At 41.2% G+C, this 15,613-nt stretch overlaps 1 protein-coding gene across 3 annotated transcripts in view; it reads right to left on the bottom strand.

The window, feature by feature from the left end:
- SPATA5 (spermatogenesis associated 5) overlaps positions 1-15,613 on the bottom strand; it is a 413,699-nt gene that overhangs the window by 397,848 nt on the left and 238 nt on the right. For all 3 annotated transcript variants that reach the window (XR_007629554.1, XR_007629553.1, XM_050320693.1), the window contains exons 2-9: positions 15,033-15,157; positions 14,337-14,494; positions 12,386-12,444; positions 10,737-11,360; positions 8,548-8,677; positions 7,843-7,899; positions 6,987-7,110; positions 6,042-6,297 (exon numbers count right to left, since the gene is read on the bottom strand). Coding sequence is in view for 1 of the 3 variants with exons in the window: in XM_050320693.1 (XP_050176650.1) it covers positions 6,042-6,297; positions 6,987-7,110; positions 7,843-7,899; positions 8,548-8,677; positions 10,737-11,360; positions 12,386-12,444; positions 14,337-14,494; positions 15,033-15,157 (1,533 nt within the window). In the remaining 2 variants the exon portion in view is untranslated. The remainder of the gene's footprint in view (positions 1-6,041; positions 6,298-6,986; positions 7,111-7,842; positions 7,900-8,547; positions 8,678-10,736; positions 11,361-12,385; positions 12,445-14,336; positions 14,495-15,032; positions 15,158-15,613) is intronic.

The raw sequence follows: 15,613 nt of genomic DNA on the forward strand, positions 1-15,613 counted from the left end.
CAACCCACAACTGTGTGTATGAAGTCAGCAACCCCACCATCCAATTAACTGCAAGCCAGTGTTGGATAAACACACACTTAAAATTAGTTATGATGAAAACCCAAAGTTCACATGCCCCGACTGCAGTAAAGTGCAACGTCCCTCGTGCAAAAGCAAAAATCAAGTACCATTACAAAACAAACAGAAACTAAACCAAAACAAAAACAACCAAAAAAGCCAAATATTTTACCTAAGAAAAAATAGCTACAAAACCCAACATAATGTGCACCAGCATCTCTTCCAAGAGGCAGCACCCAGATGTAGCCACTTCTGCACAAAAACCCATCACATCATTCTGAGCATCTGCTGCCTTTCCTGCAGAAATCTTGCCATTTTTTAAGGACGCTTTTTTTGGTATTGACCATCTGACTATATGTGTCATTCACATTCCCAAAACTCCCACATTTTCTACGTGATCTTTTCATGACAAGGCAAGGGGCCTTTCCCACCTCATTTTGAGTGTCCCATGGGAACCATGTCAGTGAGGGAATGCAACAGCAGATTGCCCGCAGCAGCACAGCTTCTATCTTTATTTGTGCTACAAATAAATAAATAACAACACAGACATAGTATTTTCAGTCACTCTCCATAAGGCAATAAAATAATTACAGCGTCTCAGGCAGCCTTTTCCCTTTCCAATCTGTAACTGAAATCGCTTAATTTCAAAACAAACCACCCTACAAAACCAAACAATCCCATTGCCATGGTCATCCACTGCTTTTGTCAAAATCCACACTCTGAAGTGCGTCAGCCCACGCTCCTACATTTAGGATCATAATCCAAGGAAAATATCTACACCTGTGGTACCTCCCCAGCAGAAGCCAGGCCCAAAGCGTGTCGGGGAAAGGTTCAGAGTGAATTTTTACAGCTTAAAGAAAGGAGAGATATTCTTGATGCCCTAACACTGGGCTGTTTCACGCAGACTCTGTGACTGAGCTGAAACCAAGAGCCCGATCTGAGACGCGGGGCTGAGAAGCCGCATCTTGAAGGCAGCGTTTGTGTAACTGAAAGCCCCGTCAGAGGCTGCTCCTCGGGGTGCACAGAGATCCACTGTTCATCACATCGGCCCACACGGCTCATGTTTCCTGCAGGTGGCCAGGCTACCAAATCTGCAGGAGCTTGGCGGGGGGGGAAACCCCCACATACATCTAACAAAGAGACATTCCTGGGTTTCAGGGGAATTTACTTCCCCATCCATTACAGAGAAAAAAAAAAAAAACCAAAACCTGATAGACAGTCCTTCAGTTGACTAAATTTTTTTAAATTCTTACTTTTAACGCAAGTGGATTGCAGGAACTTGTTTTTTCGGGTTGTAAGATACAGCAGCAAGGTTCTCAGCTCCAACAAAAGCCAAGTACAGTATCCTCATATAGAAATTACACCTTTACAGATCTAAGATCTACATAAAATCAATATACAGAGCTGTGGATTGAACAGCATCAAGACTCTCCATCCTAGCTGTATGATTCATCAGAACACAGAGATAATTAAAGGGGCAAATGAATATTCTAGACAATAAGCTCTGCAAACAACAGCACTCAGAATTACGAACATAAGACAACAGACCACATCATGTGCCTGTGCAAGTGGCTCCACAGACTGAGCAGAGTAACGCTGATTCACGCTGGTCAGAGATGCAACTCAATTCCTTGTTTCTCTAAGATTTTTTTCGTACCAGCTCAAGCCAGTAAGCCATCCTAATCCTAAACCTAAGCAGGGTGACACCTTTAAGTCCATCACATTCATGCAACTTAAAACAACCTCTGACGCACAGCAAAGCGATGAGCGCTTCTTTCACAGAAGTCTCAGTGCTTACAGTGCTGCATCCTCGTTGGAAGCAAACCCCTGTTATTGCAAGACAGAGCAGTATTTAAACAAAGCCATTTGTTCTTCCTCCCCTCATGATGCTATCTTATCACAGTCCAAGTGTTTTATATCAGCACACTGAAATTATGTGTAATGAACAAGGATGTTCAAGATAAATCCTAAGAGTTACAAAGCAAATACTTCCTTTCTCTGTAAACAATATGACTGAAGCCACTTCTTGAAGAAATCAAGCTATATTTATATTCACCCTCTTGAAATGCTACAGGCAGCCATAGAAGGATAAGTTTATAATAAATTGCTATATTTGGAAACCTTTGTTGCTAAGCATCTTCTAACATTCAGTACAGTTTATACCATTCATGTCCCTGCTACGTAATTAACATTTCATGTGTTTTTTGTTTTTTGGTGGGTTTTTTTTGGTTTGTTTTTTTTTTTTTTTTGAAGTGCAGTGCTTATCTTTGCTGATAAATTAAAAACATCGTATTTTTTAGGGAATTAATAAAAGACCACACGGTAAAGTAAATAAAGGAGAAGCAACAACATCTCAAGGGCATCAAGCACAACAATTAAGCCTGAGATAGATGCACAAATAGAGTGATGTCTGTCACCCTGTTGTCAACTCTTACAACCAATACTGCAAGTCTCATACCTACTGTTTTTCCTAAAAAGTCACAGAGTTTTGTGGTTTCATTTTGTGAGAGGTTAGAACTGTAACTTTAGTTGAGGAAAAGAAGGTATTGGAAGAAAAATCCACTAATATTTTATATACTCAGCAAACCAAGTAAGAACACTCCTAAGTGATTATTACAAGCATCTCTATATAAAGGTGTAATGGGTTTTTGGTCATAACATCCTGTTTGGAAAAGTCCAGGTCACACTGCATGGATTCTCCAGCTTTCTTGCCCACTTTCCCTCCCCTGCCCATTTCAGCACACAGTACACCACAATTCTGTACACACCATACACATGGGGGCTGAGAAACTTTGAGGGCAAGCTGAACATTACAGCCTCCACAAACTTCCTAAAAACTTCCATGGATGTGCACAGAGTTACTGAACAGAACAGAAAACTTGCCTGTCTGACCCCAGAAGTACCACTAAGCACATCTTGCACTGGAGAGCCAACAACTTCTGCCAAGAAAACAGTTGGAATATGTTTAATTCTACAATAGCTATTTACTTCTCATTAACATGTGATCTTCAGAATTATATAGAAGACAAACTTCAAAGCTTTCATAATGGAGTTAGGAAACCTAACTAGAGATGCAAAAGGTTTGTCTGTCACAGCCCTACAAACACTCCATTTACCATCTTACAATAATTACTACACCCTTGGTTTATATAAGCAGTATGTACACAATACATGTGTTAAAAAAACAGAGTTGAAGTAGAAAGATAAGGAATGATGAGTCCTCTGGAAATGATCTAAACTTTGTACTGAGAATATAAACATCTTTAGCTTGTAAACTTTCAGGCTTTCCAGCCACAAATGAAATACCTAAAGATAGAGAAGAGCTAAGGAAGACTCGAGAGTCTCCCACAGACCACAACAGCAATACAATCAGCAAGCAACGATAACCTCGTACCAAAACCTGAACATGTATTTCTGAGTTCTGAAATCCTTTTCCTAAGGATTAGAAACCTGTACCTACACACTCATCAAGTCTGAAAGCAGCACAAGTAACCTTTAGAATTTGAGAAAGAACTCTTACCCAGCGTTTTGATAAGACCAACTCAATTGTATGTGAGTGCCCTGGTTTATGCTGTCACATATATGAAATACTATGTTCGATTCTAAGCCCTACATCACCAAAAGGTTATTGACAAACTGGAGGCAGTTCACAGAAAATCATCATTATTTCTCAGAAGGCAGGAAGGACTTATTTATGAGGAAAGATTAAAAGAGCTAAATATTTACAGTTTGGCTCGGTAATGAATGAGGAGGTAGGGGACATGAGAACAGCCTAGAGATATCTGAAGGGTGTAAACACCAAGGAGGGAGAGCAAACGTGTTATACAAGGATGTAAATAGAAATAATGGGATAAAACTAAACAAGGAAAACTTAGGCTGGATATCAGAGAGCATTCCTGGACAGCAAGCAAGCTTGGCCCGCAGCACAGCTCCTCAAGTGAAGTAACAGAAGCCCATTGCTTGAACAACACATAGGACTAGACAAAACATTGGAAAATTTGCCATATGGAATAATCTTGCTCTGCTGAGGAGAAACAGCATGTTATAAAAGCCAGTTTAACTTGAGTGAAAAGCTCTGATATTTTAGAAGGTGTTTAAAATTTGACATAAAATATAGATACCAAGAGCTTAATCAGAAAAAAAGAAGCTAAGGAAATTCCTTAAAACCAAGCAACTTACACTCAGTTTATGCAATACTTTGACAGAATTTGCAACTATTCAAAAAGGAAAAATTCACGTGGGCTGGACTGCATTTTCCCCAGCAGAGGTCACTCCAAGCTAAGAAACGACAAGGATATTTAAAAGCATGGATTCCAACTTCAGGAAAGAAGAGATCAACAGAAAGGAGATAGCCTTCTTCCCTCACTCCCAGCACTGGCTTTGGATGCAAAGCTCCCAGACAACAGCATGTCCTTCAACCCATCACTGGCAGATGCCAGAAGTTTTGTAATGCTCAATTTGCACGACATGGAAAATTGATTGTCTAAAAGGGCCTCGTGAAGTGGGTAAATATAATCTATTTGCAGCTGCATTATCAAGTGTCCAGAATCCACGTGCACATGCATAAGTAAAGCCCAGGCTGGGTCATGTTTGGAACTGAAACCGCAACACTTTCCACTGAAAACTTCAGATTACATTAGTTAAGTGTTTACTGTGTGAGTCCTGTGACACAGGCAGACTGAGAGGCTTCCAGAAACACAGGGGAAGGAAAATAAAAAAGGAGTTTATCTTTTTCTAAAACAAATATATACAAAGAGGAAAAAAATAATAATGCTTTCTAACTTCAAACAGAGCTTAAAACACAACTGAAGTCAACAGAAGAGCACTATAAAATGAGTACTCTGTGTCTGTATATACATTTTTCTTCTTGATCCACAGAAGAGTCCACAAATTCATGTTTGAGAACCATCCCTTAAAATTTCTGGAAGCTGGCAAGTAAAAACCTCGCTGTCCCAGGTGCCATCACCCCATTAAAACTTCTGCCATCTTCACAGTTAATTCCAATGCGAGAATTACCCGTGCTCTGTGCCACTGCCACAAGCAGCTGTCCCAGTGCCAAAGGAAATAAAAGTACCCACCACATGCAGCAAATTTTTTGTGACCCATATTTGTGAACCATAAGGGAGCAAATATGCTCAAGCAGAGCTGGAGAGTCATATTTTTGACCAGGCTGTTTTAAAAGGTTGCTCATAGGCAGATTTAAGGTCCAACACTTAAACCACATAGACACTAGAATTGCTGGAATTAGCAAAACGTAAGAACTGATAAAGAGTACTTTTCATATTTCATCCAAAGGAAACAGAGGTGAACTCATGGTAAAGTGTTTTCTGGAACATACTGAACTCTGGCTGAAGAATTCTCCAGGGCTGTGCCTGTTCCAGAGGCCAAGGGACACTTTCCAACCCTCCAGCTCAGTGCTCTCCAGCTCTCCCAGCTCTACCACACAACCTGCCCCAGGGGCACACAGTCCCTCCTGTCCCTGCCACAAGGTCCTCATCTGCAGGAAAATGGAATACAAGGCACAAAACAGGGAAGGGAAAACACAGTAACCACCACTGGGAGCCACAGTCTCCACATCCTGGGAACAAGGACCTGCAGGACAAGCTGTGTAGCCTGGGATTTTTGTATGGAAGAGGTAGGCTCTAGAGTAGAAAAACTCTTAGGATGTCAATTAACTCCCTAAGCCATTGGCTTACCGAGAGACAGGGAGCTATGTAATATGCCAGAAATAGCACAGGGGATTCCCCAGGGTTACTCATCTTAACACTGGATTTTAAGAGTTACTAACACTCCAAGAATTTTTCTGATCTGCCCAGGAGCAGACTGGTGGTCCTCATATTCCACACTTGGCCGCGTTTTCGACACAAAAATTAAGAAAACACCGTCTCAAAAGCTATTGGTACAGAGTGTGGATTTTTTACATTTTTTTTAAGAAAGGGAATAACAGTAAAGTAAGATCCTAAATAAGATAAACAAAGCCTTACCTGCTTCCTTGCACAAGGCTGCTAAGTCTGCACCCACATAACCATGTGCACCATCAGCCAGCTGCACCAACTCTGCCTCTGTGAGCGAATGGGGAACTCTCCTGAGCAGCTTCTGGAGTATGTCCAGGCGGTCCCGGGCATTGGGAATTCCGATTTCTATCTCTTTGTCGAAACGGCCGGGTCTGCGCAGAGCTGCATCCAGAGCATGGGGGCGATTGGTGGCCCCAAGCACCAAGAGCTGCCCTTCACTGCCTTCCTGAAGGCATCAAAAAAATGCAAAACGTTATTTTTCAAATACAATTCAATTAAGTCATTAAATGCCATGCAGCTTATAAACATACTTCTTGCTTACTTTTCCAACTACTTCCAACAAATTATTTTCATACTCTGGACAGGTTTCTTACATCTTTCCTGCTAATAATCATAAAATAATTGATGAAAGATTGGCAAACTTTATGGGCTTAATCCATAAAATACTCTATTAAGTTTACTGTTCCTTTAGTAGGCTTTTGTTTATGTCTTAAATATTACTATGGCAATCGTGAAATAGCTGCTGTTGCCTTTAATCATGCAGCCTACATATCACCAGAAGCATTTTGATAACTTGGATTTCAGAGCAATTAATAATGCCTGGTTTTGATCAATGATGGGCTATCACTGAAATTTCAGTTTGATCTCCAAAACTACATGAGGGGGAGAAGGCAAAGGAGAGGCAGTGAATGGAAGAATTTTACTTGCTTTTAATCTCAGTTATCAGGAGACATTCCCCTCCTCTGCCTTCTGCTCAGCACCCAAAAAACCATTAGATTACTATATAAAGTCTCACCTAAGCCTGTTTTCTTTCCCCCCAAATGACACATCCAAAATTGGCTCCGCTGCAGAAGCAAAATCATTTTGTTCAGCAAGTCCACATACACATTAATTGTCTCAATACAGTCGACTTACTGAGCCAATGCCATCCATTAACGTCAGCAATGAAGCAACAACTCTCTTTTCCACTTCATTCTGAGCCCCCTCTCTCTTCGGACAGAGTGCATCCAATTCATCTATAAATATAATTGACGGGCGACTGTGGGGGGGGAAAAATAAAGGAAGAAAATGTTAAGGTGCTCAGAAAGATTTAAAACACCAAGGTAGAGAAGTGCAAAGCTGTTCACAGAAAATGTGCAGTTCCTAGAAAAACTAACAACCATCCAACTCCTTTAGGCAGCTAGAAGTTTCAACCTTGAATAAAGAGAAAACTAAAATGACTAATACATTAGACAACTAATTCCTTCAGTATGCAATAGTCTTTTGCTCATGTAGTATGAACACCAATCACCTGCAAGTCTAAAACTGTCCTTAGCCAGGTCTAATAAATTTGGGCAGAACACCTCCCTACTCCAGAGGCATGCTACATCCAGTACCAACACTCAGACTGACTTCCATGCCTCAGCACAGGGCTGTGTCGGTCTCCAAAGACAAAACCAGGCAGAAAAATTTGGATCCAGGTGAAACTCTGGCTCCTTCTTCCCATCTGCTGAAACAAGAGCACAATACGCTGACGACACAGAGCGAGCGATTTGGCACCATCTTGCAACAGCCCCTTGAAAAGGGCAGTGTCCAAAAGGACTTACTTAATAGGCAGACTAGAATTTCACTGCCTTCCTTCTAGCTAAGCTCTATATAAACAAATTTATTTCCTTTTAGAAACCACTGCAGGAAAAAGTTACAAACTCAAAGGGTTCCTGCAAATGTTTTTCTTCTAAGAACATTAAGGCTGGAACGGACACCGCAAATAAAATCACCCAGAGGAACGTACCGCAGAGAGGCTTCAGCGAAGATCTGACGTAACCTCGATTCAGACTCCCCATAAAACCTGTAATAATTAAAATATTTTAATAAAAAACAATTTTTTTGATCTTTTCAAAAGGCAACTTGGGAAAGAAAAAAAAAAAGAAAATAAAAATCACTGCTTAGGCGTTCCAAAAAGGTCAGAGCACACACTTTCAGAGTCCTGAAGTAGATGCAGATCTACAATAAGCTGTATTTCCACAAGGACAAGAAATTAAGGCAAAGATAAAACCATTTAGTAACTACAAAAAAGATTAAAGGAAAATGCTCTTCTCTGTTGGAAACCATTTTATCTACACCTTTGAGGAACAATAAACAATTAGTTCCTTGGAGACAGTAATCTGTGCAGTGCCATCTTAATTGCAAATATACTTTAACAACTTTCTCTTCTTGTTGCAGAACTAATCTACACACAACTGCAGATGCAGTTCTACTCCCCTCTTTAATTTAGTCCGTGCCTTACACAACTTTCTTGGACAAGTCCAATAAACCTCTTTAAATACAAGAAGAAACATAAGCCCTGCTTCAGAGAACCCTTTCCCGCTGGTTTTTTGACTCCTTCGGGCAGATAGCCCAGAGCCAATACTACATCTATCCCCACTGGAGAGATGCCAGGACAGATTTTGGGCTGACATATCCACAGAATTAATGCAAATAAAATGGGTGGACTTACTTGCTTATTATTTCAGGCCCATTAATAACAGTGACGTGAGCGCCAACCTCATTCGCGATGGCTTTGGCAATCAGAGTCTTGCCGGTACCTGGGGGGCCATATAACAGCACTCCTCGAGGAGGGGGGATTCCTTTGGACAAGCACATGCACACAAACAGAGAAAACAAGTTACTTGTGAGAAATGCCAGACTAAACCTGCACTTGCACATTGCACTGTCCCAGTTGTTACCAATAAATCTGACCTCAGCATTAACTTCTTTAATACTGTGATGAACTGACACGTCTGTTAAAGGCTTTCAGTGAGCAGGTCACTCTTAAGTGGGGACGCACATCCATGTTTTTTATTTTTTAAAGTCCAAAAGATTCTGTTCAAAAGAGAAACCCCGAAATAATTGTATTTTTCAGTTTCCCTCTGTGTGTTGTGTTTTTTTCTAAGACATTATTGGACCGAGTATCTAACATCCATGAATATGCTTTAAGTTACTAATGATTCTTACAGTGTCATTACATCAAATTTCCAACATCAGAAAACCTCTTCGCTTCAACACTCCAAAAGAATTTCAGCAAATACTATGAGGCTTGATTCAAGAATACTTGCAAGAAGATGAAAAACACATATCAGAAGGATGAATTTGTCTATTTAATGGCAAATGTTAAAAGCCAAGAAGAAATATTCAGGTACAGCACATTAAGGTACTGCTGAGTACAGTTAGAGGTGGACAGAAAATACAGGTAACTGCACAAAGGTGCTATTATGATCCCAGGTAAAGAGCCCACCGAAACAAGTTCCAAACTAGCAAAGCCAAATTAAATGGACACAAAGCAAAAAACGGGTAGAAAATTAGAAAGCAAAAAGCAGAGACAAGTGATTGACAAAGGATTGACCCCAACACAAAAGACATGGGTGAAACACAACCAAAGAAACATCAGGTGGGGGATCAGGAATCAAACAGTGAACGATGCCACAAGTCTGAATCTTAGAAACTAATACACTTGAGAAGAGAAAAAAAATTATCTGCCAAATGACAGAGAATGGAAGTAAAAGTGTCTTCAGAAGCAGGTTCCCTCACAGCAGTCCAATTAAAGCATGAGCTGCTCCCTCCTGTGGCGCTTCTGGCACTGGCAAGAAAGGGAACTGGAGAACTGGCTCACCCCCAGAGCAGACAAGGACTCACCACGTTTGGATGGTTACTAAAGGTCTGTAACTGCTGAGGAAACACCACCATCTACCAGGTAACTAGTAGGGAATCTGCTCAAGCACTTCTGGGACCGGGTATGAAGAATGCTGATGCTGAGGCAAACTTTGTGCTGACACAAAACCATGTGGTGATGCCGAGGCTGGACCAAATTGAGCCGGGGCACACATAGATGAAGATGCCTCAGACCAGCCCACTGACACCTGGGGATCACGGCCAAGAAAGAGCCACCTGTGTGTTATGGAAATTATCCCAGCTGGAATCACCTCCTCTCTAGAGTGGGTGTGTGTGAAGAGGTAAAGGCAGAGAAATAAAAAGCCTCAAAGACACGATATCAAAGCAATGTTTATAGGTAAGAGCCCTATCTCACAGTGATGCACACCTAGACAAGGTACATATCTATTTGTGACAAACACACAGTGCAGTTTTAGCTTGGTCACAGAAGCCCTCTGAGTTCATACGTATGTTGGATATAACTTTATATATGGCAACTGTAATCATATTCATTTTTCCACCCCGTAATTCACACAGGAAGCACTCAAACGCTTCATACACTGAAGAGTTTGAGTAAACAGCCTCAAAGACTTCCTGAAAATTTTGCAGGAAGCCTACAACATACCAGGGATAAAAAACAGCAGAAGAACTAATCTGACTTTTTCTCCATTTAAAAAACTGCACCTTTCAAACACCCAAGCAAAGAAGTCTTTCCAATTTGCCAAAAATTCTGCTTATGCATTCCTGAATTTTTGTACATTTCTTCCCTGCTCACCTATTTTTCACACAAGCTCATCATCACATCTTCACAGTACCCATACAGTATAATTATAAAGCAGCTTGACATTGTTTGGACACACAAGTATACCAGGTCAGTGTTACATATAAGTCACTGCATACTCCTGGGGTAATTTGTGGTGGGTTTTAAAAAAAGAAAAAAAAAAATTAAAGAAGAAAACCAGCATCAAATGAAGAAAACCAACTCTTTAGGCATCATACCGTAACTCTTGAACAGTTCAGGTTGCTTCAAGGGCAGTTCAACTGTTTCTCTAATAGTTCTGAGCTGGCTGCTCAAGCCTCCTATCATGTCATAGGTGACTCGGGACTCACAATCGCCATCTTCTGCTACACTGGTCCTGTGTTCAACAAAATTGATCCTAGTTCTTGAAGAAATGAAGTAAAAAGAGTCTGTATTGCTTATTGCTCCAGTTTTGCCCACTATTGGGAGTCCTTCACTGCTGCTTTTTCCAGCCAACTCCAAATCCTCGGCGAGGTCTGCACCATCTCCCTTGCCGTAGGTTTTCTCTCCCTGACCCAAGTCTTGACCGCTGGCTGTCACAGAACTGGGTGTAACTGGTGAGCCTGCATCCAGCGCTGTGCTTGGTGTGCTCAAAGATGCAACCTCTGGGCTATCACCAATGTCCATTCTGCTGAGCTGCAGGGACAAATCCAAGGCACTTGTCTCCAACTCGGATGTCTCAGGGTCTGGGTCACTGGGAATGGCGCTGCCCTGGGCGCTCAGCTCTGCACCATCAGTTCCTTTCACTCTCATCACCATGATGTTGCACAGTTTGCCATAGAAAGTGAAAGCCAAGAGGTTTCCTGGTAGAACTATCTTCCCATCTACGAGAAGATTAAAGAAGAAAAAAAAGACAAAGAAGGTGACATTTCAATCTACTTGGGCAGCAGTAACATTCAGACATTTTTGCAACAGAATAATTCTTTATCAGGAAGCCTAGAGAATGCTGTTAATTAACATAACAAAAGGTAGTAACATCTTTGAAAGATCTTTTTGTACACAAGCAGACTTCACTGGATAAACATTTGTCAGTATCGTATGTAATCACTCATACTAAATTCATCCTTAGAGTCTTTTAAATTTCATACAATGGGATATTATTGGAACTAAGTATTGTAAGAAGTAAAAATTCTGTATTTGCTGTGCACCTCATAACATTTCATGTTTAACCCACTTGCTTTGAGAGTACTGAGCTAAAAAAAGCAAGGTTTTAGCCTGTGCACTGACAGAGATGAGGAAATGTGATCTGAATACACCCTACAGGCACACACACACAAAAACCCAAACAAACAAACAAACAAAACAAACAAAAAAAATGAAAAGCATAAACAAGATTTCCAGCCAAACTCATGAATTCAGAATGCAGTTCATGTTTCCTGCTTCCTGGTGTAGCAATAATGTTATTAATACCTAAACTAGAAGATTCCCTTTGAGTAGAACAATTTGTAGTGAGGAATACTACCTTGAATAACTCACCTTGGTTTTTTACCTTACTTATGTTTATCTAACACCCAATGAAGAGCAATTTTACTTATTTACCACTAACATAAATCAGCCAGAAGGCCATCAATGACTGCTGAATACTCCTAATTTGAACCAGACAAAAGTTCAATGGACAGAAGGAATAGAGCCACAAATAATGCACATTACACATTTACAGCATGGCAAAATTATTTGGCCCAAAGACAAAATTATTTAGCCCAAAAGAAGCGTGAACAAAATAACATCTCCTATTTTGCCACAAGCCCTTGATTAAGAACATAAGAGGAAAATATTTGCTCTTCTAAGTAAGAGCTGATGACGTACTACAAAAATTGAACAGGTAAAAGAAAAGGAACAAAACTCATACCAAGGTTTCTCAGCAGACACACAGACATTTCCTCGGCATTAATGGTGGCATCTTTGTCCCTGTGGTAGGAAAGAAGAAAATTATTTTTCCAGGCAATAACTACTTCCAAACCAAACCAGAGGCCACAGTACTAAAGCACCAGGACAATGAATATCACCTGTTTTACAGTATATGACTTAAACCCCACAAACAAAAAAGATGGATGAGCACTTCAGTCTTCGAATAATAACATCTTAACTCTGAAAATACAACACACACAGCAACAAAAGAAGCGTAGCTATTTTATCTGGGGCTCGATTATTTTTGGTTTGGGGGTTTCTTACACGCTGTAATTACCAAAATCCTAAGTTAGATTTATAGTTTGTTAGGATCACAAATCTGCAATGCAGGCTTCTCATCTCACCAGGTAGAACAGCCATTGCTACATTTACCGGACTGAAAAAAATTCAGATAAGGCAGGTCTCTTTCAGTCCTGCAAAGACACATGCAAATCTTTTTAATCAATTATAACAGTGCCTTAAGCACTTGCAAAACTTGTCCACGTGCCTTATCACTGCACATCCACTACCAAAACAGTACAAGTTTTCCCCACAAAGCATTTCTAGTCTTTTACTTAATTAAGTGACTAAACAGACAGGACTCACTACATCCATTTTGAAAAGTCCACAACTTTTGTAAGCATTTACATCTATACCCTCAAAGGCACCAAAGGCCTTTACAGCAGACACAGATGCTGCAAATCCATGCATGATCAATGGGGGGAGCCCTAAACCTGCAGATAAAATCCCGTTGCTCAATTCTACCGCTCAACAGAGGAACTTGGGGAAAAGGGGTCCATTAAGCTAATGTAAAGGAGAGCCCTAAAAATATCCTGATGAGTAAGCACATACTCAATTTTGTTGCTTGGGTCTGAAATTGGGGATGGATTTATTAACTGGAAGAAAAAGCTAAATTATGCATGCAAGCAGGACCCAGAGGAGTTGATTTGAAGGCAATAAACTTCACCTGCAAAACATCTAGAAACCTAGGGAGTACTCGAATAATGGAACTTCAGTTCACTACTTAAATAATTTATAGTCTTACACCATAGTGTGTAGTAAATTACCAGCCTTAAAACAGACCAATTACAGTTTTCATGTTTTCTCTCCTAATTTCAGAAAAAGAGCCATTGACATGACTTAAAATGTGGTTTTTATACATGGTATACATGTATAAAAATCTTCAGAGCCTGACTCTTTATTGATTAATTAATTATCTGTTATCCACTATTGGAGTGGGAAAACTCTGGCTATGGAACAGTTTCCCAAAAAAATTACAGTAATGTAAATATTTTAGAAGTTACATGCAATTCCTCTGACCTCATCTTTAGCTAGTATTTCAGTAAAAGTCACAGCTTTAAAGAAAGAACGCAGAGCATATTAACATGGAGAAATAGAAAACTATTAGTTTTAATTGTTAATTTAACATGGGGTTGGCTTTCTAATGAAATGTGTGTTTTCAACCACCTCTATAACTAAATAGCTGTGTTTGAAGAAAGATCTCAGGAAAGTGATGCTACTTTATAAAGATATAAGTGCTCTGACACTTCCAAAAGTAACTGTAAAACAACTTTAGAAAATAAGTATAATCAGATTCTATACCAACCCAAATGTTGACTCTGTGAAGTGTTAGAACAACAACTCTAGGAAATCCTTCAGCCAATCAATAACCTGCTGATTTCTCAGAGCATTCATGATTTTACAACTGTAATTTGTACCTTTCATTCCCTTTTTTGGGTCAATTTCAATTCTAAACAATAACATACCTCGGAGTTTCCAATCCTAAAAATAACCAAACAGTAAATAAAAGCAGAGCACAAGTCCACCATATATAAAGGTGAAGTTTTGAAGGGAAGTGGTTAAAAAAAGAAATCACTTCACTCTCTTCAACAACATTACAACAAGTTCCATACCTCAACTTTACATCGACTTCCTCTGCCTGGATGACTGCACCAGTCACAGGTTGCACACTGACACCATCACCTGGATTTACTTTCAGGTTCTTCTGTGTGGTTTCATTCAGCCCAATTTTCCCACCTGGAAAGCCTGCAGTGGGCCAAGCAGTACATACCTAGAAAGAGTTCGCAAAGCAAGCAACTGTCACTTGCGTTTCCCCCCATCCCCTATTTCCAGTCAAGCTAAGCAACATTTTATTACGAGAATAGGGGCTGAGGGAAGAAGGATTAGGTTAAAACCTGGTGCCACACAGCAAAACACTCATTAAGCTAATTTAAAAGAGAGCCCTTAAAATATCCTGATGAGTAAGCACACACTTTATTGTGTTGCTGGGGTCTGAAATTGGGGATGGATTTTTTAACTGGAAGAAAAAGCAAAATTACGCATGCAAGTACGATTGAGCTCTTGCATTGAGCTCTTAAGACATAATCGAAGACACTCCAAGAAAGAAGGGGTTATACTTTGACAAAAAAAAAAACAGCAGCATGAACTTTTTCCAGCATTGAGAAGAAGACGTAAATACCACAAAGAAAAGATGGAAAAGCACGTTCACCATCTTTCTCAATGCATGTTGCGTGTTGGTCCCACTGACTACAGCAGGAACACGCCGAAAGCACAGGAAAAGCACTTATGGGGGCAAGGAAGGGTCTCACCTCCTGCCGCCCATCAGCTGAGGTGAGCAGGACCGGCCGCCCTATGCACAGCTCCGCAGACTTCATGCTGCTCAGCGACAGCTGCGCCAGGGTTCTGCGCAGCATTTTCGGGACTTTGTCATCTCCTGATGTTTTTAGGGGGAAAAAAAAATAGTCGTTTTTTTCTCCCCCCAGTCCGTACAACAACAAACCCCCCTCCAGCCCTCACGGCGCCCGCCCTGAGGGGAACGCGGGGACCCCCGTGAGGAGGAGCCGCGGGGCTGGGAAAACAGCCGCGGTCACACGGCGCTGCTCGGCACTGCACCTTCCACCCCCATCTAGCTCCCGCTCCACCCGCTCCACGGGAATAAAGAGCAGATTTCACGGGGGCTCAGCCGACTTCACCTGAGAGAAACCCCCCCGGTCCCTCCTTCTCGAGCGCGGCTCGCCAGGGACTCGGTTTCAAACGAGGCGCCCCCAGCGCGCTGGGCTGGGGCAGTCGGGGCTGGGAAAGCCGGGGCTAGGGAAGCCCGTCCCCGAGCAGCCCGTCCCCGAGCAGCCCGTCCCCGAGCAGCCCGTCCCCGCCGCCCGCACCCCCGTAC

The sequence above is a fragment of the Myiozetetes cayanensis genome, unplaced genomic scaffold (assembly GCF_022539395.1).
Source record: "Myiozetetes cayanensis isolate MyiCay16 unplaced genomic scaffold, myiCay2020 scf24, whole genome shotgun sequence".
Lineage (NCBI taxonomy): Eukaryota > Metazoa > Chordata > Aves > Passeriformes > Tyrannidae > Myiozetetes > Myiozetetes cayanensis.